Source organism: Stegostoma tigrinum, chromosome 21, assembly GCF_030684315.1.
Source record: "Stegostoma tigrinum isolate sSteTig4 chromosome 21, sSteTig4.hap1, whole genome shotgun sequence".
Lineage (NCBI taxonomy): Eukaryota > Metazoa > Chordata > Chondrichthyes > Orectolobiformes > Stegostomatidae > Stegostoma > Stegostoma tigrinum.
In genome coordinates this window covers 2,694,539-2,715,008 of record NC_081374.1, presented here as the reverse complement: position 1 = coordinate 2,715,008, position 20,470 = coordinate 2,694,539, and the positions used below count along the sequence as shown (strand labels likewise).

The 20,470-nt window shown below is 43.8% G+C and overlaps 1 protein-coding gene across 2 annotated transcripts in view; it reads right to left on the bottom strand.

Moving 5' to 3' along the window:
• Nucleotides 1–20,470, bottom strand: part of srgap2 (SLIT-ROBO Rho GTPase activating protein 2) — a 253,415-nt gene that overhangs the window by 113,819 nt on the left and 119,126 nt on the right. For both annotated transcript variants that reach the window (XM_059653296.1, XM_059653297.1), the window contains exon 4: nt 9,425–9,487. In XM_059653296.1, coding sequence (XP_059509279.1) covers nt 9,425–9,487 — 63 coding nt within the window. The remainder of the gene's footprint in view (nt 1–9,424; nt 9,488–20,470) is intronic.

The window sequence follows — 20,470 nt, the reverse complement described above, 5'->3', positions numbered from 1 at the left end:
AAATCTTTGCACTGTGGAAGGAAACCAGAGCATCGAAACCTTCATCCTGCTATCTTCTCAAAAGAGCACAAACAGTCACAATCTCCAGTGATAGACAGCAATCAGGACAGGGGTCAGGCTGAGATTACAGAGTCTCCTTTGACAATGAGAGCATGATCCCAGAACTGTAGTACGTGGAAATCTAGCCCAGGGTTACTGATTCTGCCCCAAGCCTCAGATCAACACTGCATTAACCCACAAGCTAGCTGAGCTATGATCTTCCACTCTGTACCACCCTATTCCAGAAATTAAAACTGTGAGAATCTTTTCTTCCATCCATCATCTGTGCCACTCTGAAATTGATAGGTTTGTGAGCTTCCAGTGTGACCTTGCCCATTATCTTGTCCTGATCCATGTGCTGTATTTACAAAGTTCACTGGCAACAATCACTCACATGGGGAACAGTTGCAGAAAAGCAACAAACCACAAAGTTCTGCAATTATTTACACTTTTTTAAACCTCACACCCTTCTGGGAACCTACTGGGAAAAACGCCTTGGTCAGGCTGAAGGATTCATGCAGCCACTCAAAGGCATATGTGTGAATAACAGATTCATGACAGACTGGAAGTTTCAGCATTCCCATATTCAGGATATTCTCTCAGCAAGTAGCCCTTATTGAGAGTGACCCCCCACATTACCAATGACGTGACCAGCTGGCCACACAGGGTGACCAGTCGGGAACAGCACAGGGCGAGAGACTCATTTGCAGTTGGTATTGAACTGAGACCCCTAAAATCTCTTCAACTGGCTACAGAGAGGTGTTAACTAGTGCTGGGCCAGGAAGTTTGGTAATGAGCCCTCCCACCTTGAACTTAATTCGGAGGAGTGTGAGAAGCAGGCATGCTTTTCTGCTTTATGGGTGGCACCGTGGCTCAGTGGTTAGCACTGGTGCCTCACAGCGCCAGGGCCCAGGTTCAATCCCAGCCTCGGGTGACTGTCTGTGTGGAGTTTGCACATTCTCCCCGTGTCTGTATTGGCTCCCGCCAGATGTTCCGGTCTCCTCCCACAGTCCAAAGATGTGCAGGTTAGGTGGATTAACCATGGGAAAAGCGGGATTACAGTGATAGGGTAGGGTGGTGTATCTGGTTGGGATGCTCTTCAGAGGTGGCGTGGACTTGTTGGGCTGAATGGCCTGCTTCCATACTGTTGGGATTCAAATTCTTCTAATAAATGGGTACCTCACCACTTTCCCCTGGGGGATAGATGGTCAATGCTACGGAAACAACGTGCAGGTTTATTAGAAGAATTGCCTGATTGGCCTCCTCGTGATTCTACATTCTCGGGACTGAAAAAGATTTGAAGTACAAGGCGTGCAGTTTGTTGCTGCAGGGATTTGGAGCTGGGCTGACTGACAGTGGAGAGGGAAGGCAGGAGATTTATTTGCTAAGAGACAGCCCTATCCTAAAGACAGGTACACAGGCTGGTGCAGACTCTGCTTCTGGAGCTCATGCTGTGATAGAGCCTGTGACAGGATTCAGGCATTCAGACTGAGCCCAACTTCACACTTTTCAACCCATAAAATACGGAGTTGCTTCAGAGCGGGGACAATGAAAGAGGAACTAAAGATAACCCAGATAAATATTAGAAAAGAAAAAAAAAGTTTTCATCTGCGACAATGCAACAGGCTGTGGCCAAGAGGCTGTTTTCTTTTTGTTGAAAGGGGGCAACAGAACTTTTCCAGTCATTTCTGTTCCCAAGAGGCGACCATAAAAAAAAATTAAAATATCACAAACAAGGTGGAACCACACTCAAAATAGGCCAGCACAGGACACTCTGACCATGAGTTCAGGCACTTCAAAACAGAATTGTGACCTCAGCAGATATTTGGTTCTCTTTTTAGATTAGTTGGAGTGAGATCAAGACCTAAGAGCAGTCTAGCCACTAGTTTACACAATCACACATATCCCCACAGAAATCTGGCTCCCTTATTGCAGAGCCACTATAATGAAGGCTAATGTGAGACAGCTCACGGAAGCCAGTGCCAGATGTTAGACAAGGATCTATTAAAGGTTTCAAATCCTCTGAAGCCATCACCATCGTGATGTGTCTATAAACCTTCCAAAGAGGCACCTGTTTGAAGTTTTTAATGGAAGGGTGTACTAACACAAGCAAACTTACTGACAATGGGGCACCTTCCAGACAGTCCAGATTGAAGTCAGACATGGTTAGGTACAATTCCTTATCCAACCATTCGATAGCAAAGGAATATGATGCTGAGGTTCATGATCAGCCATGATCAAGAATAGCACAGCAGGCTTGAGGGGCTGAATGGTCTACTCTTGTTCCCATAACAGACTTCTGATCTATCAATCTCCTTCTCTCACTGCCTATTTACATGCTTGCCTATTTTAGATTCCATTCATCTATTTAATCTGAACGAAAATGCCACAGGAATATTTTCTGGTTCCTAAAGTTAATCCAGTAAAATTTCAGAATATTTATCCTTCCTTATATCTTCATCTTTCACTGACCAACCTACGTCATGCACGATCAACTAATTCTTTCCAAATCAAACCAGAAAAACAATTGAGATCCAGACAGCTGCAGATCCCAATCCAGACACAGAAAGGTGATTCTCTATTTGGCCTTGCTGTGGTAAAGTCCCAGTGGTCTACATAATGTCAGGAATGCTGATGTAATTGGCTGGCCAACAGAAGACAGCGAGTGGTAGTAGAAGGAAAATATTCTGCCTGGAAGTCAGTGGTGAGTGGAGTTCCACAGGGCTCTGTCCTTGGGCCTCTACTGTTTGTAATTTTTATTAATGACTTGGATGAGGGGATTGAAGGATGGGTCAGCAAGTTTGCAGACGACACAAAGGTCAGAGGTGTCGTTGACAGTATAGAGGGCTGTTGTAGGCTGCAGCGGGACATTGACAGGATGCAGAGATGGGCTGAGAGGTGGCAGATGGAGTTCAACCTGGATAAATGTGAGGTGATGCATTTTGGAAGGTCGAATTTGAAAGCTGAGTACAAGATTAAGGATAGGATTCTTGGCAGTGTGGAGGAACAGAGGGATCTTGGTGTGCAGATACATAGATCCCTTAAAATGGCCACCCAAGTGGACAGGCTTGTTAAGAAAGCATATGGTGTTTTGGCTTTCATTAACAGGGGGATTGAGTTTAAGAGTCGTGAGATCTTGTTGCAGCTCTATAAAGCTTTGGTTAGACCGCACTTGGAATACTGCGTCCAGTTCTGGTCGCCCTATTATAGGAAAGATGTGGATGCTTTGGAGAGGGTTCAGAGGAGGTTTACCAGGATGCTGCCTGGACTGGAGGGCTTATCTTATGAAGAGAGGTTGACTGAGCTTGGTCTCTTTTCATTGGAGAAAAGGAGGAGGAGAGGGGACCTAATTGAGGTATACAAGATAATGAGAGGCATAGATAGAGTTGATAGCCAGAGACTATTTCCCAGGGCAGAAATAGCTAGCACAAGGGGTCATAGTTTTAAGCTGGTTGGTGGAAAGTATAGAGGGGATGTCAGAGGCGGGTTCTTTACACAGAGAGTTGTGAGAGCATGGAATGCGTTGCCAGCAGCAGTTGTGGAAGCAAGGTCATTGAGGTCATTTAAGAGACTGCTGGACATGCATATGGTCACAGAAATTTGAGGGTGCATACATGAGGATCAATGGTCGGCACAACATAGTGGGCTGAAGGGCCTGTTCTGTGCTGTACTGTTCTATGTTCTATGTTCTAATACTTTATTCTGACCAACTCCAGGCAGCAATGGCTGAATGCGGACCACAGCATCAATAGTCATTGAACTCACAGTATCATGGTATCAGTTCCACTCCTCAAACTCCTGACAATCTCTAGGACACAGAGTAATAGAAAGAGGCCTTTTGGCCCACCATGTCTATGCTGACCAACAAACACCAAATCACATTAATCCCATTTACCTGCACTTGGTTCATAGCCTACTATGCTCCGACATTTCAAGTGCTCATCCAGATGCTTCCTAAATGTTGCCACAGTACCTGCCTCTACCACCCTCTCAATCAGCACGTTCCGTATCTCTACCACTCTCTGAGCGAAAAAGACTCTTGCACAAATCTTGTCTCAACCACTTTCTCCTTAACTTAACCATATGCCCTCTAGTCTTATACATAGCTGCCATGGGGAAAAGATTTTCACGATTTACTCTGTCTATGCCTCTCATTATGTGGTATACCTCAATCAGATCCCCCCTCAGCCTCCGCTGTCCAAGGAAAACAAACTCAACCTATCCAGTCTTTCCTCATAACTGAGGCTTTTCATCCCAGGCAACATCCTGGTGAATCTCTTCTGCACCCTGTCCAGTGTAATCACATCTTTCTGAAGGTGTGTCGAGCAGAACTGCAAACAATATTCCATCTGTGTCCCAGTTAATGTTTTATGAAATTGTAACAAGCTTCTAAATTCTACACACTGGCTAATGAAGATAAGTATCCCGTATTGACTAATTGGTTGTTGAAGGTTAGGGGAAGGGAGTGGAGTGTAAAATGACACTAAATTAGGAGTGTTTACATTAGGAGGGCAGAGAGTAAAAGGTGATCAAATAGAGCTGTTTGAAACTGTAACGGAACGGGACCGAATCAACAGAAACAATATGTTGCAGTGACCCAGGGTCCGGGTCAAAGCAGTGTAACTCTGGAAGTAAATTAACAAATGTGTGAAAAGCAAAGTCATGATTCTAACAATGTTGTGCCAACATCTAGACATTGATTAGACAGACCTAGAAGGAAGAATAAATGAAGGAGGCACAAGGGATTGGGAAAACTTTGCCCGGGAAGAATAAATATCGATGTGTAATGATGGGCTGAATGGTCTACTTGTGTTGTTGGGAAGAGAGTTCTGCCCCTCCTCCACGATAGTCCATTGGAGAGGCTTACGTGACCAACAGGCAGCCATGTTTGGAGTTATCAGACCTTTATTACTCTGACAGAGACAACTGGATCTACTCTCTAGCTGCTTTCATGACTAAATCTGGAGTCATCTTTCCACAGCAGCCATTAATTACATGACCATGCAACCTCAAAGTCACTGCCTCAAGGATGATGTAGACTTGCTGAGTGACTTATTTTCTACTGCCTTTCAGTTGCTGCCCAACACCTCATTAAAGAGTGAAGCCTTGACATTATAACCTCTTCGTTCGAACTTCAAACAGATCCTGTCTGCCTCTTTTCTAAATGACTCAGAGACTGCACAACACCGAGGCATTGAAAGGCTCCTGTATACTACCCTGCATTTACTCCCATTGTAGTAATCAAGTGTATTTTTTTCAGGTGGGCAATGCATTAAAAGATTTCTGCCGTCCAGCCACTTCCTACACACCACTACCTGATTAAGGCAGGATCAGAAACTAATGGCCAGTCTCCAAAATAACTTCCTCAGCTGGAGATCTCAAAATGACCTTCTTTCTTGTCAGGTGCTGTGGCTCAGTTCTGTTGGAACAAAAATTTCTCAAAGGTGGATGGAGCTTCATTCTCTGTTTTTTAAACAAATTGTTCATGAGATGAGGGCATCAGTGGCTAGGTCAGCATTTATTGCCCATCTCAATTGTCCAGAGGTTAGTTAAGAGTCATCGACATTGCTTTTGAACATAAATGTGAAGTAACAGAAAGTGCAATCCAAGAGTCTTTATACGGATGTGAAAAGGAAAAGGTTTGTGAAGACAAAGGCCCCTTACAGACTGAAATGGGAGAAATGAAAACAGAGACGAGGGAAACGGCAGAATAGTTAAAAAACATACTTTGGTTCAGTCTTCCCAGAAGACAACAAAAGTAACTTTCCAGGACTGCCAGAGAAGCAAGTCTTTTGGGAAAGGAATTGAAGGAAATTAGTAAAAAAAAATTGTGTTTGTCGAAAAGTCATTGAATTGAAAACTGATATATCCCCAGGGCCTGATAATCTATGTTCCAGCGTACTAAAGGGGGTGGCCATGAGAACACTGGAAGCGTCATCTTTCAAAAGTCCATAGATTCTGAAACAGTCCCGGCAGATTAAATGGTGGCAAACTGTTTTAGAAAAAAGAGGGATGGAGAAAACCAGGAATTACAGGCTGGTTAGCTGGAGGATGCAGGTGGCCAAACCATGTATGGAAGCCCCTGCCTGAGCTACTGCAATGTCATGTTTATTTGATTTTTTTAATATCTGACTGTAAAGTCAATCCTTTAACTAAGTCAACTTCGTCTTTATACACTGTAAAGTAATGCAACCACTTTTCTTCTATCATTCCTCTTTTGTATCGAAGACCTGTACTCAGGTACTTGTACCAAAGATGGTGCCATAAGAGGCAATATTGTAAAATTTTTTACTGTACTTCTATAATTCTGTACTGCAGTACACATGATAATAAAGAATATCCTATTTTATTCTAATATCAGCAAAAGGGAAAATGCTGGAGTCTACTACAAAGGGTGAGACAAAGTACTTTAAAGGTACCACCAGGATTACACAAATAGGGAATATGATAATGTGACAAACCCACTACAGTTGTTTTTTGAGCATGCGTCTAATAGGATAGATGAGGGAAAAACAGTGGATGTGACATATTTGGATTTTTCAGAAAACTTGATAAAGTTCCACTTACGAGGGTCGTGCGCAAAATCAAAGCATACAGGGTTACGGATAATATACTGACATGGATTGAGAATTAGTTAGCAGACAGGAAACAGCGTTCGAATAAATGGGGCCTTTTCAGAGTGGAAGGCAATGTGCAATGCGCTATCACAGAGATCAGTGTCTGGGCTCCAATTTCTCACCATGAATATTGATAATCTGGATGAGGGAATGACGTGGAATATTTCCAAGTTTGCTGATGGCACAAAACTAGACAGGAGTGTGAGTGGTGAGGGGAATGAAAAGAGGTTTCAGGGTGATTTAGACAAGTTAACTGAGTGGCCAGATACAGGGGAATTGCAATATAACATGGATAAATGTGAAGTTGTCCACTTAGTAGGAAAAACATAAAGGTAGAATACTGTTTAAACAGTGATAGATTGAGAAAGGCTAATGTATAAAAGGATGTGGATGTCCTTGTATGTTGGCCATTGAAAGGAAGCACCTGGCTGCAGCAAGCAATTCGGAAAGCATACAACATGTTGCCTTTTATTACAAGAGCGTTTGAGTATAGGAATGAGGAAGTCTTGTGGTCCCTGTATGGGGCCTCAATGAGACCGCACCTCGAGTTTTGTGTGCAGTTCTGGCTTCTCTACCTGAGAAAAGATAGACTTGTCATTAGAAAGAGTGCAGCTGAGATTCACCAGGCTGATTCCCTGACTGTCCTATGAGAGAGATTATTTTGGCTGGGTCTATATTCTCCGAAGTTGTGAAGTATGAGAGTGGATCTCATTGAAACTCCAACAGTGTTGGACAGACTAGATACAGGGATGATGTTCCACCTGGCCAGGGGTTCCAGAACAAAGTTGGCGGGCAGTGGTGTTAGCCTCAGAAAACAGGGGTGACCATCTCAAACTGAGGTGCAGAGAAATATCTTCATTCAGAGGGTTGTGACCCTGTGGACTTCTCTACACGAAGGCTCAGCGACAAAGGGATCTTGGCGTGCAGATACATAGATCCCTTAAAATGGCCACCCAATGGACAGGCTTGTTAAGAAAGCATATGGTGTTTTGGCTTTCATTAACAGGGGGATTGAGTTTAAGAGTCGTGAGATCTTGTTGCAGCTCTATAAAACTTTGGTTAGACCGCACTTGGAATACTGCGTCCAGTTCTGGTCGCCCTATTATAGGAAAGATGTGGATGCTTTGGAGAGGGTTTAGAGGAGGTTTACCAGGATGCTGCCTGGACTGGAGGGCTTATCTTATGAAGAGAGGTTGACTGAGCTCGGACTCTTTTCATTGGAGAAAAGGAGAAGGAGAGGGGACCTAATTGAGGTATACCAGATAATGAGAGGCATAGGTAGAGTTGATAGCCAGAGACTATTTCCCAGGGCAGAAAAGGCTAACACGAGGGGTCATAGTTTTAAGCTGGTTGGAGGAAAGTATAGAGGGGATGTCAGAGGCGGGTTCTTTACACAGAGAGTTGTGAAAGCATGGAATGCGTTGCCAGCAGCAGTTGTGGAAGCAAGGTCATTGAGGTCATTTAAGAGACTGCTGGACATGCATATGGTCACAGAAATTTGAGGGTGCATACATGAGGATCAATGGTCGGCACAACATAGTGGGCTGAAGGGCCTGTTCTGTGCTGTACTGTTCTATGTTCTATGTTCTATAATTAAGAGAGAAACAAATATTTAGAGTTTAAAGATGTCAAAGGATGTTGGGAGAGTGCAGGAGGATGGTGTTGATCACCCATGATCATGTTGAACAGTTTTGATGGGCTACTCCAATTTTCTCTCTTTGTAAACATTAGGGATTGATGTTAGAAACTGTGGACGGACCTCAAATCAACACAAAATGTCTGTTTGTTCACTTTCCACCAACATCAATAGCCCAGAATGTTTGAACTGCAAGTTCACACTCCATCTGGATTGGAAGTTCCAAACTGGAGAGAGAAGCAAAGTTGGAGGTTCCAACTTTGCTGAGGTTCCCCACAGTGTGTTGGTTAGTGACAAACCGCAGGGCATTTACTGACCATTGGAGATACTTTTGTTAAACCCACCCAACAATAAAAATGTTTGGGACTGGGCAGTGACATTCCCCTCCTTGTTCCCTGAAGACAGGAATCTGTAACTGCTGGGATACCCGTACTTCCCCTGGCTACCCTTAGCTCTGCGAGGGTCAATGTTTCGAATTCCAGACTGTAGAGAAGAGTCAGACTGGAACATACACTTGAACTGCTGCTCAGACTGATCACTGTTTTATAAACAGATTCCAAACCATCTTCCAGTAAGAGATTTCTTAACAACTCAGAAAAGCCCCTGTCTGATTGTATTCCACTTACACTCCTTCAGGCGAATGAAACCCACAGGAGGGAATACAGTCAAACACACATCTGTCATCAACTAATGTCCATCAGTATGCTTCTCCCAGGAACAGGCATTTTCCTAAAACACTGTTCAGGCTGGGGGTTCAACTGAAACTTTCAAACCTGAAATGGAAAGATTTCTGTTGAATTAAATGTGTTAAGGGCTACAGGATCGAGACAAGTTTCTCAAGGGCAACAAAGTGTGAGCAATAAATGCTGACCCAGCCAGTGATGCCTATGTACCACAAAGGAATAAATTAAATAAAAGCTGGAGTTCAGATTCAGCCAACAAACAGAACAGGTTTCAGATGCTGTATGGCCTCTTCCCACTCCTGTATTCCCCAACGTAACCATCATGTGATGAGCAAAGTGAAGGTTGCTAGGACACTGAGTGTTATATTTAGCCATGGTGTTATTATGGTGGCAGAGACAGTGAAGGATTCCTGTTTATGAACAGGTGAGAAGAGATAAATCGCACTCACCGTGTACAACTCATTCAAAACTTTCATCAGATCTTCATGTAGCTGTCCACCGATCTCTTTACTCTGTAACCAGGAAGAAAACTGGTTTAAAGCAATGTCTGAGTTACTCAATGTTTCTGTCAGAAAATGTAAACTGTGTAGTATACGTTAGTGTTAAGGTGGGGAGTGTAAGGTGGGTCGGTATTAGGGTGGGGTGTATAAGGTGTCTAGGTATTAGGGAGGGGGTGTAAGGGGGTAGGTAATAGGGTGGGGAATGTAAGGGGGTAGGTATTCGAGTGGGGTGTGTAAAGGGCTAGGTATTAGGGTGGGGAGTGTAAGGTGGGTAGGTATTAGGGTGGGGAATGTAAGGTGGGTCGGTATTAGGGAGGGAAGTGCAAGGTGGGTTGGTATTAGGGTGGGGAGTGTAAGGTGGGCCGGTATTAGGGTAGGGTGTACAAGGTGTGTAGGTATTAGGGTAGGGTGTATAAGGTGGGTAAGTATTAGGGTGGGGTGTATAAGGTGGGTAAGTATTAGGGTTGGGAGTGAATGGGGGTAGGTGTCAGGGTGGGGTGTGTAAGGGGGTAGGCATTAGTCTGGCATGTATAAGGTGTGTAGGCATTAGGGAGGGGCGTGTAAGGAGGTAGGTATTAGGGTGGGGCGTGTAAGGGGGGTAGGTATTAGGGTGGGGAGTGTAAGGTGGGTAGGTATTAGGGTGGGGAGTGTAAGGTGGGTCAGTATTAGGGTGGGGAGTGTGAGGTGGGTCGGTATTAGGGGGGGGGAGTGTGAGGTGGGTCGGTATTAGGGTGGGGAGTGTGAGGTGGGTCGGTATTAGGGTGGGGAGTGTAAGGTGGGTAGGTATTAGGGTTGGGAGTATAAGGTGGGTAGGTATTAGGGTTGGGTGTATAAGGTGGGTAAGTATTAGGGTGGGGTGTATAAGGTGGGTAAGTATTAGGGTTGGGAGTGAATGGGGGTAGGTGTCAGGGTGGGGTGTGTAAGGGGGTAGGCATTAGTCTGCATGTATAAGGTGGGTAGGGATTAGGGAGGGGCGTGTAAGGAGGTAGGTATTAGGGTGGGACGTGTAAGGGGGTAGGTATTAGGGTAGGGAGTGTAAGTGACTGTCACCCGTGACTGAACCCCAGAGGCAGTGAATCCTTGTTGTTTGTTCGGATAGTCTCCTGGATTACCTCTATGTGATATTATTTCACAAACAATCACTCAGTCTATGCAATCTTCTAGTTTTATACATTATAAAAAAATCAGTAATTCCCATACTGATTTCCAGGATTGCAGTATCATGGTGCATAAACTGGGGAGGTCTGGAATGAACTTAAGTCAGGTCACTGAGATAAAACTCACCTCCCACTGAATACCCTAAACTTGTAACTCTTTGGGAAGTCTCAGCCGCTCGTGAGTCACACACACATGGCTCAGCGATTGTCGACTGCATTCTTGTCTTTTGGTCACGGGATTAAGTGACTTCACACTAATTCTAAAATGTTCCAACATAAATCTAGGTCAAACTGAGAAACAAGGGGATCTTATTATGAGAGGTAGAGGGTGTGAGGTAGATAGGTATTAAAGTATGGAGTGTCTTATTCAGACAGTTAGTACTCATGGTATGAAATGTACTATCTAGAAATGCGGTGGGGTAGGCTCAATTGAGGTATTCAAGAGGGATTGGGATGGTTCTTTGGATACAAAGAGCATTCAGGGATTTGGAGAAAAGACAGGAGATTAGCATGAGGGAATAGAATTAGTGCAGGCATGATGGATTGAATGGCATCTTCCCACACTGTAACAATTCTGTGGTTCTGTGAACTGCATGAAACTTCCAAAGATTTTCAGACATTAAAACAAAGAACAAAATACTTCAGATGCAGAACATCTGAAATAAAAATACAAAATGCTGGAACCTCACTGCAGGTCAGATAGCATCTGTGGTGAATGAAATCTTACAAATAATATCTTCATACATTTTGGACTGACAGTGTAAATGCAGGGTTGATGCAATCCAATTGAGTGAGAGAGATAGCAAAAAAGGTAACAAAAGCAAGATATGAGTCAGAGGGGGAGATTTCAGTAGAGAGTGAGAGGGATAAACAGAGTGTGAGACAGAGTGCACAAGGCAAACAGATTTAAAACTGTATCTAAAATTGGATGGTTAAGAGCTAAAACCGAACCCAACTCCTTTGTCATCTCTACCTATCTTCTCCTCTATCCATCTTTGGTCCGCCTCCCCCTCTCTCCCTATTTATTTCAGAATCCTCTCCCCATACCCCTTTTCTGTTGAAGGGTCTAGGTCTGAAACGTCAGCTTTTGTGCTCTTTGCTTGGCTTGCTGTGTTCATCCAGCTCCACACTTTTGTTATCTCGGATTCTCCAGCATCTGCAGTTCCCATTATCTCTGATGCAATTTTAATCTCACTGCGAAGCTTCTTCCAGGATGCCCAACCTGAAGAAGTTACCCTCCGGACCAACCTCGGGGGATCTCTCTCCCACTGCAACTCTCTTGTCCTCTCCACCTATCTTCTCCTCTCTCCATCTTTGGACTGCCACCCCTCTCTCCCTATTTATTTCAGAATCCTCTCCCCATCCCCCTTTTCTGATGAAGCATCTAGGCCCGAAACATCAGCTTTTGTGCTCCTAAGATGCTGCTTGGCCTGCTGTGTTCATCCAGCCCCACAGTTTGTTATTTCGGATTCTCCAGCATCTGCAGTTTCCATTATCTCTCTTCTCCAAAATGTGTTGTTACTTAATAGTAAAACAGAAACTGACCTCTGGTTCCTCCTGCTGAAGAGTGTCATAATGTGGTTTAAAGTTCAAAATAAATATGGAAGATCCACTTACTCTTCATATTGATTTCCCAGAATTAGTGCTGAATTAGAATGAGTAAGAGATCCTAGTAATATTTACAAGAGAAAGGAGTTAGTGTTGGTTCTATAAAATGTGAGGACGGAGAATGAATAATGAAAAAGAAGGATGCGGCAGTTGAATCGAAGAGTTATTTTGCATCAATTTTCACTACAGAGAAATAAGTAACATCCCAGACATAATTCTGAGGGTTTGAGTTGGAGAATGGAGGGAATGGAGGAGAAAGCCAAAATCAAGAAAATAATAATCACCAGCTAATCTGCACTGAGCAAATTGTTAGAACTGTGAATTGACAAATCTCTGGATTCTGATGGATAGGATACTCATATCTTAATGAAGTGGCTGGTGAAATACTCAACACTTGCTCTTAATTTATTAGAATTCATTAGATTCTTGGAAGGTTACATTAGACTGGAAAATAGTGCACGTAACTCCTTCATTTCAAAAGGCAGAGGGACAAAAGCAGAAACCCACAGGCCAGTTATTGTGCTGTTCACAACATGGTCTGCTCTATATTGGAGAAACAAAGTGCAAACTCAGTGACCACCTTGCAGAACAACTACATTCTCTCTGAGAAAATGACTCTGAGTTTCCAGTTGTCTGATACTTGAACATACCACAGTGCTCCCTGACCAACATCTCTGTCTCAGGCTTGCGGCCGTGCTCCAGTGAAGTTCAGTGCAAGCTGGAAGTACAGCTTTCCTGCTCCTCTGATGCTGCTTGGCCTGCTGTGTTCATCCAGATCTACACCTTGTTATCTCAGATTCTCCAGCACCTGCAGTTCCTACTATCTCTGGAAGTAGAGCATCTCATTTTCCACTTGGGGACCCTGCAGTTTTCTGGACTCAATATCGAATTCAACAGTTTTAGAGCCTGAGGCCATATCCTTACCCCAATCCCCATACACAATCCGTTGTCAGCTATTAATAGCCTCCGTTAGCAGCTATTCATTCTCCCAGACTTTTCTGTCCAGCTGTTTTTCTCTCTCTTTGGGCTCTATCTTTACCTATTGCTCACCATCTCCCCTCCCCCAGCCCAGTCTGTTGTATAAATGCAAACATTTCATAGCTACAATCAGTTCTGAAGTAGGGTCACTGGATGTTAACTCTGCTTTCTCTCCATAGATGCTGCCAGACCTACTGAGTTTCTCTATCAATTTCTGTTTTTGCTTTTGTTTCTGATTTCTAGCACTAGCAGTTCTTTCAATTTTTCTTGGCCAATTATTAACATTTGTCATGAGGAAATTGTTGGAGCTGTTATTAAAGACGCTATAGCAGGGCCCTTAGAAAATTCAATGTATTCAAGCAATCAGCATGATTTTCTGAAAGAGAAAACCCTGTTTGACTGATCTAGGAGAGTTCTTTGAAGAAACAACATGAGCTTTGTATAAAGGAGAACCAGTGGATGGATATTTGCGAAAGTGCCACATCAAAGCTTAACAAGCGATGTGATGCAGTGCTGCAGCCTCAGCTTTTCACAATTTACACAAATAATTTGAATGAGGAAAATGTATGTTTGGTGATTGCACAAAGATAGGGAGGAAAGTAAGTTGTGAAGAGGACATAATGAGGCTGCAAAGGGACATGGCCAGACTGAGTGAGTGGGCAAAGATGTGCAAGTGGAGTGTAACATTGTTCATTTTCGGTGACTTGTCAACTTTGGCCTCTCATGCAGTATAAACATTGTTTTTCCACTTGAATTGACAGTCTAGCAAATTGTCCTGATGGGTGCAATACTAAAAGTTTCATCAAAATGCACTTTTTTCAGCAATATTCAAGTTCTGTCCTCCCAAGCAACTACTGTGTTGCTGTCCTTATTAAAGGCAGAATATATGAGTAGCGCAGTGGCTCACAGTACATGGAACCTGGGCTCAGTTCCACTCTTGGGTAGCTGTCTGTGTGGAGTTTACACATTTTCCCTGTGGGCTTCCTCTGGTTTCCTCCCACAGTCTAAAGATGTGCAGGTTAGGTGGATTGGCTATGGGGAATACAGGGTTATAAGGATAGGGTAGGGGAGTGGGTCTAGGTGGGATGCTCTTCGGACGGTCAGTGTGGACTCGATGTGCTGAATGGCCTGCTTTCACACTGTAGGGATTCTATGATTCTATAAATGCATTGGAAGTAGTTCCAAGATGGTTTCCCAAACTTATCCCTGGAATGGGTGAGTTGTACAATGAGGGAAAGGATGGGCAGATGGGCTTGTATCTGCTGGGGTTTCGAACAGTCAGAGGTGACTGATGCTTTTTCGTTAAATTCATTCACGGAATGAGAGGATAATGGCTAGGCAGCTTTTATTGCCCATCCCTAATTACCCAGAGGGTAGTTAAGAGGCAACCACATCACTGTGGGTCTGGAGTCACATGCAGACCAGACCAGGTAAGAATGGCAGTTTCCTTCCCTAAAGGACATTAGTGAAACAGATGGGTTTTTCTGACAATCGGCAATGGATTCATGGTCATCATTATACTATAAATTTCATGTATTTATTGAATTCAAATTCTACCTCTGCCACGGCAGGATTCGACTTGACTGGATCATTTAAGACCCTCAGAGGTCTTGACTGAGTAGATGTGGAGAAGTTGTTACCTCTTATGGGAATGAAAAACTTGGGATCACCGTTTAAAAATCTCCCTTCAAAATCTTGATTTTCAAGATGGCAATCTGTAGCTAGTACATTGCATCAGGGATCAGTCCTGGGGCTGCAAATACTTACAATATATATGAATGACTTTGATGAGAAAAGTGAATGTACAATAATAGGCAGGAAGGCAAGAAGTGAGAGTGACGCAAAGTGTCATCCTTATGGAAGACTCTTGGATCAGATGGTGTAATCTTAGAATAAGGGATCATGCTTTTAAGAAAGAGGTGAGTAAGAATCCCTTCTTTCAGAGGGTAGTGAATCTGTGGAATTCTTTACTGCAGGGTGTTGTCAAAACTGGGTCAATAAGTATATTGAAGGCTGAGATAGGCAGATTTTTAATCACTAAAGGAATCAAGGGTTCTGGGGAAAAGGCAGGGAAGTGGAGTTGAGGATAATCAGGTCAGCTGTGATCTTATTAAATGGCAGACCAAACTCTATGGGCTGAATGGCCTGCTTCTGCTCGTATATCTTATGATCTTCTGTGTGTGGGAGAGTGGAGCCCAAGTGAGACTGAAGAGGAATTCACAATACCACAGTTCAGCTCCAGTGATACCACTTCATTTTTTATTCACTTCAGGTGTCGTTGTGCTGGAGATTTCATGCTGCAGACACATTCAAACTTCTGTACTAGAAATGCGGCAATAGGAAATCAAAGTAAGGTTCCCTCAACTTTACCCCAAAGCCAGCCACACTCTTCCTGGCTCTAGTGTCAGCTTCAGCTTCCTCTCATTCTCTTTCAACTCTACCCCTGGGGATACAGATGAAACGGCCCCAAACTCATTGCGAATAAATGTCCAACAAGCATTCAGAGATAGTCAACTCCATCAAACTGGACGGGAACAACTGAACCTTGTGTAAACCTCTATGATATCGCAAAGGACTGTGTACCAAACCATTGCACAATCCCATTGACACAGCCCTAGCTCCATGTTCATAAGGGCTACCATGTTTGATCTGCTCCCAACATCAACAGGTTTCAAAATGAACACCATTTCCCAAGAAATACAAGGGCTGCATTTGTAAAACAAAATAACATAGGCTGGGAGCTGGGAGTTCAGCCTGAAGGTACCTGGAAAAACAGGTGTCAGCTATTCCTTGTTGTGAGCTTCCCCTTTTACAGTCAGAACATTAGACAACTTCACCTTACAATGTTTTTGTGAATAATCAATGCATCCCCATGTTCAAAAGTTCTTACATCTCAGGAAAAACTGTTGTAGCTTTGAGTAGGACACAGGCCAAAGGCAGTTTGAGAGAGAAGACTCAAGGTCAGAGCTGCTCAGATATTCTCGCAGTCAGAGGCTCCAGTGAAATTACGCAGGTTGTTTCAACATAATATATTATAATTTACTTCACTGCAATTTGCAAACATTCCAACCAAGTCTGAAATTTAGATTGTCTGATTATCATCACATTTCTGCTGGTGGATCATGCATAAAATGGTTTCAATGTAATTAATGGAGATGTTTCAACAATTTTATAAATGCAACCTATTTGTTTAAAGAGTTGAGGGGTTGTTAAACAAATCAAAGCCTCAGCTTTCAGTGTGAATGGTTTGAAGTTCCAGAAAGCCAGTGTAGAGCCTCCCTTCATTTAACACCCAATGCACGGCTCACTCTGGCAGGTATCAAACTGCCTATGGGAGGATTTCCTAATGCAGAGTCACAGGCGCTGCAGAACGCAATTTATCACTTGATAAGGAGGTCTATTTGCCAAGGTCAAAGCTTGGTCAGCTTTATGATTTATTTGTTCTTTTTTCCTGAAACTGACTACTGTCTCTGACTTGAGCCTGGTTGAGTGGACAGTTAAATTCCAGACAGAATTACACATTTTAAGCAGATATCTCGACAGTTTGAGAAAAACAGCAGCTGAAGGATGAACATGGATCTCTCTGGTCTGCTGGCAATCAGGAAAAGATCAGCACAGATCCAACAGAATGGAACAATATAAAGACCAACAAAAGGCCACAAAGAAGCTTATATAGGTGGCTAAAAAGTATTAACTTGCAGCGGATGTAAAAGACAATAAGAACTAAATGAGTATTTTTCAACAGTATTCACTCTAGAAAACGACAATGTTGTCGAGGAGAATACTGAGATACAGGCTACTAGACTAGGTGGGATTGAGGTTCACAAGGAAGAGGTATGAGAAATCCTACAGAGTATGAAAATAGATAAGTTCCCTGGGCCAGATGGGATTTATCCTCGGATCCTCTGGGAAGCCAGGAAAGAGATTGCTGGGTCTTTGGCATTGATCTTTAACTCATCATTGTCTACAGGAATAGTGCCAGATGACTGGAGGACAGCAAATGTGGTTCCCCTGTTCAAGAAGGAGAGTAGAGACAACTCTGGTAATTATAGACCAGTGAGCCTTACCTCAGTTGTTGGTAAAGTGTTGGAAAAGGTTATAAGGGATAGGATTTATCATCATCTAGAAAAGAATAAATTGATTAGGGATAGTCAGCACGGTTTTGTGAAGGGAAGGTTGCGCCTCACAAACCTTATTGAGTTCTTTGAGAAGGTGACCAAACAGGTAGATGGGAGTAAACCAGTTGATGTATATGGATTTCAGCAAGGCGTTCGATAAGGTTCCCCACAGTAGGCTATTGTACAAAATGCGGAGGAATGGAATTATGGGAGATATAGCAGTTTGGATCGGAAATTGGCTTGCTGAAAGAACATAGAGGGTGGTAGTTGATGGGAAATGTTCATCCTGGAGACCAGTTACTAGTGGTGTACTGCAAGGGTCGGTCTTGGGTCCACTGCTGTTTGTCATTTTTATAAATGACCTGGATGAGGGCATAGAAGGATGGGTTAGTAAATTTGCAGACGACACTAAGGTCGGTGAAGTTGTGGATAGTGACGAAGGATGCTGTAGGTTGCAGAGAGACATAAATAAGCTGCAGAGCTGGGCTGAGAGGTGGCAAATGGAGTTTAATGCAGACAGGTGTGAAGTGATGCACTTTGGTAAGAGTAACCGGAAGGCAAAGCACTGGGCTAATGGTAAGATTCTTAGTAGTGTAGATGAGCAGAGAGATCTCAGTGTCCATGTACACAGATCCTTGAAAGTTGCCACCCAGGTTGACAGGGTTGTTAAGAAGGCGTACAATGTTTTAGCTTTTATTAATAGAGGGATCGAGTTCCGGAACCAAGAGGTTATGCTGCAGCTGTACAACACTCTGGTGCGGCCGCACTTGGAGTATTGCGTACAGTTCTGGTCACCGCGTTATAAGAAGGATGTGGAGGCTTTGGAAAGGGTGCAGAGGAGATTTACTAGGATGTTGCCTGGTATGGAGGGAAGGTCTTACGAGGAAAGGCTGAGGGACTTGAGGCTGTTTTCATTAGAGAGAAGAAGGTTGAGAGGTGACTTAATTGAAACATATAAAATAATCAGAGGGTTAGATAGGGTGGATAGGGAGAGCCTTTTTCCTAGGATGGTGATGGCGAGCACGAGGGGGCATAGCTTTAAATTGAGGGGTGAAAGAAGTAGTTCCTTTACTCAGAGAGTAGTAAGGGAATGGAACGCTTTGCCTGCAACGGTAGTAGATTCGCCAACTTTAGGTACATTTAAGTCGTCATTGGATAAGCATATGGACATACATGGAATAGTGTAGGTTAGATGGGCTTGAGATCGGTATGACAGGTCGGCACAACATCGATGGCCGAAGGGCCTGTACTGTGCTGTAATGTTCTATGTTCTATGTTCTTAAGAACAAATGTTATAGTAAAGTAAAGGAAAAGTGGCTGTTTAAGAGTGCTATTGGCCCACTGAAAGCTGAGAGTGGGGATATTGTCAGTGACCATGGGGAAATGCTAAACAATTATTTTGTTTCAGTATTCATAGCAGAAAAGGAGGAATAGCTTGCAGAAGTCTCAAAGAAATTAACAGAGGTACAGGAACAGGGTCTAAATAAAATTAGCTTAAGTAAATCATCAACAATGGGGAAATTAATGGAACCGAAAAGTAACAAATCCCTGGGCCTGATGGTTTCTATCCATAGGTGTCAATGTCCCCATCAAAATTGTTTCAGAATTTCCTGGATTCAGGAACTGTAGCTCTAGACTAGAAATTTGCTCATGTCAGTCTGCCCTTTTAAGAAGGGTCACCGAGGGAACCGAGGGAATTCCAGAGCAATTAGTCTAACATCAGTGGCGGGAACATTGCTGGGAGTATATGATCAAGAACAGAGTAACTGATCACTTCAAAAATTTTCAATTAATCACGGACAGTCAGCCCGGATTCATGAGGGATAGGGCATGTCTGACCAACCTCATCAGAGTTTTTTGAAGAGGTGACAATGATAGTGGACAGAGATAAATAGATGGATATTGTTTCTACAGACTTCAAGGAGGCTGTTGATAAAAGTCCCACATAAAAGACTGTTAGCTAAGGTGGAAGCTCATGGGATTTTGAGGAAATTACTGACATAGATAAGAAATTTGTTGAGTGGCAGGAAACTGAGTTGGAAGAAGGGTAAGTAATCAAATTGGCAGGATATGATTAGTGGTGTCCCGGCTGGGGCCGCAATTATTCACCATATCCATTAATGACTTGGAAAATGGCATAAAAAGTAAACTATCCCAAATTTGCTGATTGATAACAAAAAATTGGGAAGTATTGTGCAACAGCATAAAATTACGACAAGATATTAATAGATTAGGTGAACAGGCAAAGCTGTGGCAGATGGATTTTAAAAAAAGCAAGTGTGAGGTTATAAAATGTGAGGCTGGATGAACACAGCAGGCCCAACAGCATCTCTGGAGCACAAAAGCTGACATTTCGGGCCTAGACCCTTCATCAGAGAGGGGGATGGGGAGAGGGAACTGGAATAAATAGGCAGAGAGGGGGAGGCGGACCGAAGATGGAGAGTAAAGAAGATAGGTGGAGAGAGTATAGGTGGGGAGGTAGGGAGGGGATAGGTCAGTCCAGGGAAGACGGACAGGTCAAGGAGGTGGGATGAGGTTAGTAGGTAGATGGAGGTGCGGCTTGGGGTGGGAGAAAGGGATGGGTGAGAGGAAGAACAGGTTAGGGAGGCAGAGACAGGTTGGACTGGTTTTGGGATGCAGTGGGTGGAGGGGAAGAGCTGGGCTGGTTGTGTGGTGCAGTGGGGGGAGGGGACGAACTGGGCTGGTTTTGGGATGCGGTGGGGGAAGGGGAGATTTTGAAGCTGGTGAAGTCCACATTGATACCATTGGGCTGCAGGGTTCCCAAGCGGAATATGAGTTGCTGTTCCTTCGGGTGGCATCATTGTGGCACTGCAGGAGGCCCATGATGGGCATGTCATCTAAAGAATGGGAGGGGGAGTGGAAATTGTTTGCGACTGGGAGGTGTAGTTGTGTATTGCGAACTGAGCGGAGGTGTTCTGCAAAGCGGTCCCCAAGCCTCCGCTTGGTTTCCCCAATGTAGAGGAAGCCGCACCGGCTACAATGGATGCAGTATACCACATTGGCAGATGTGCAGGTGAACCTCTGCTTAATGTGAAAAGTCATCTTGGGGCCTGGGATAGGGGTGAGGGAGGAGGTGTGGGGGCAAGTGTAGCATTTCCTGCGGTTGCAGGGGA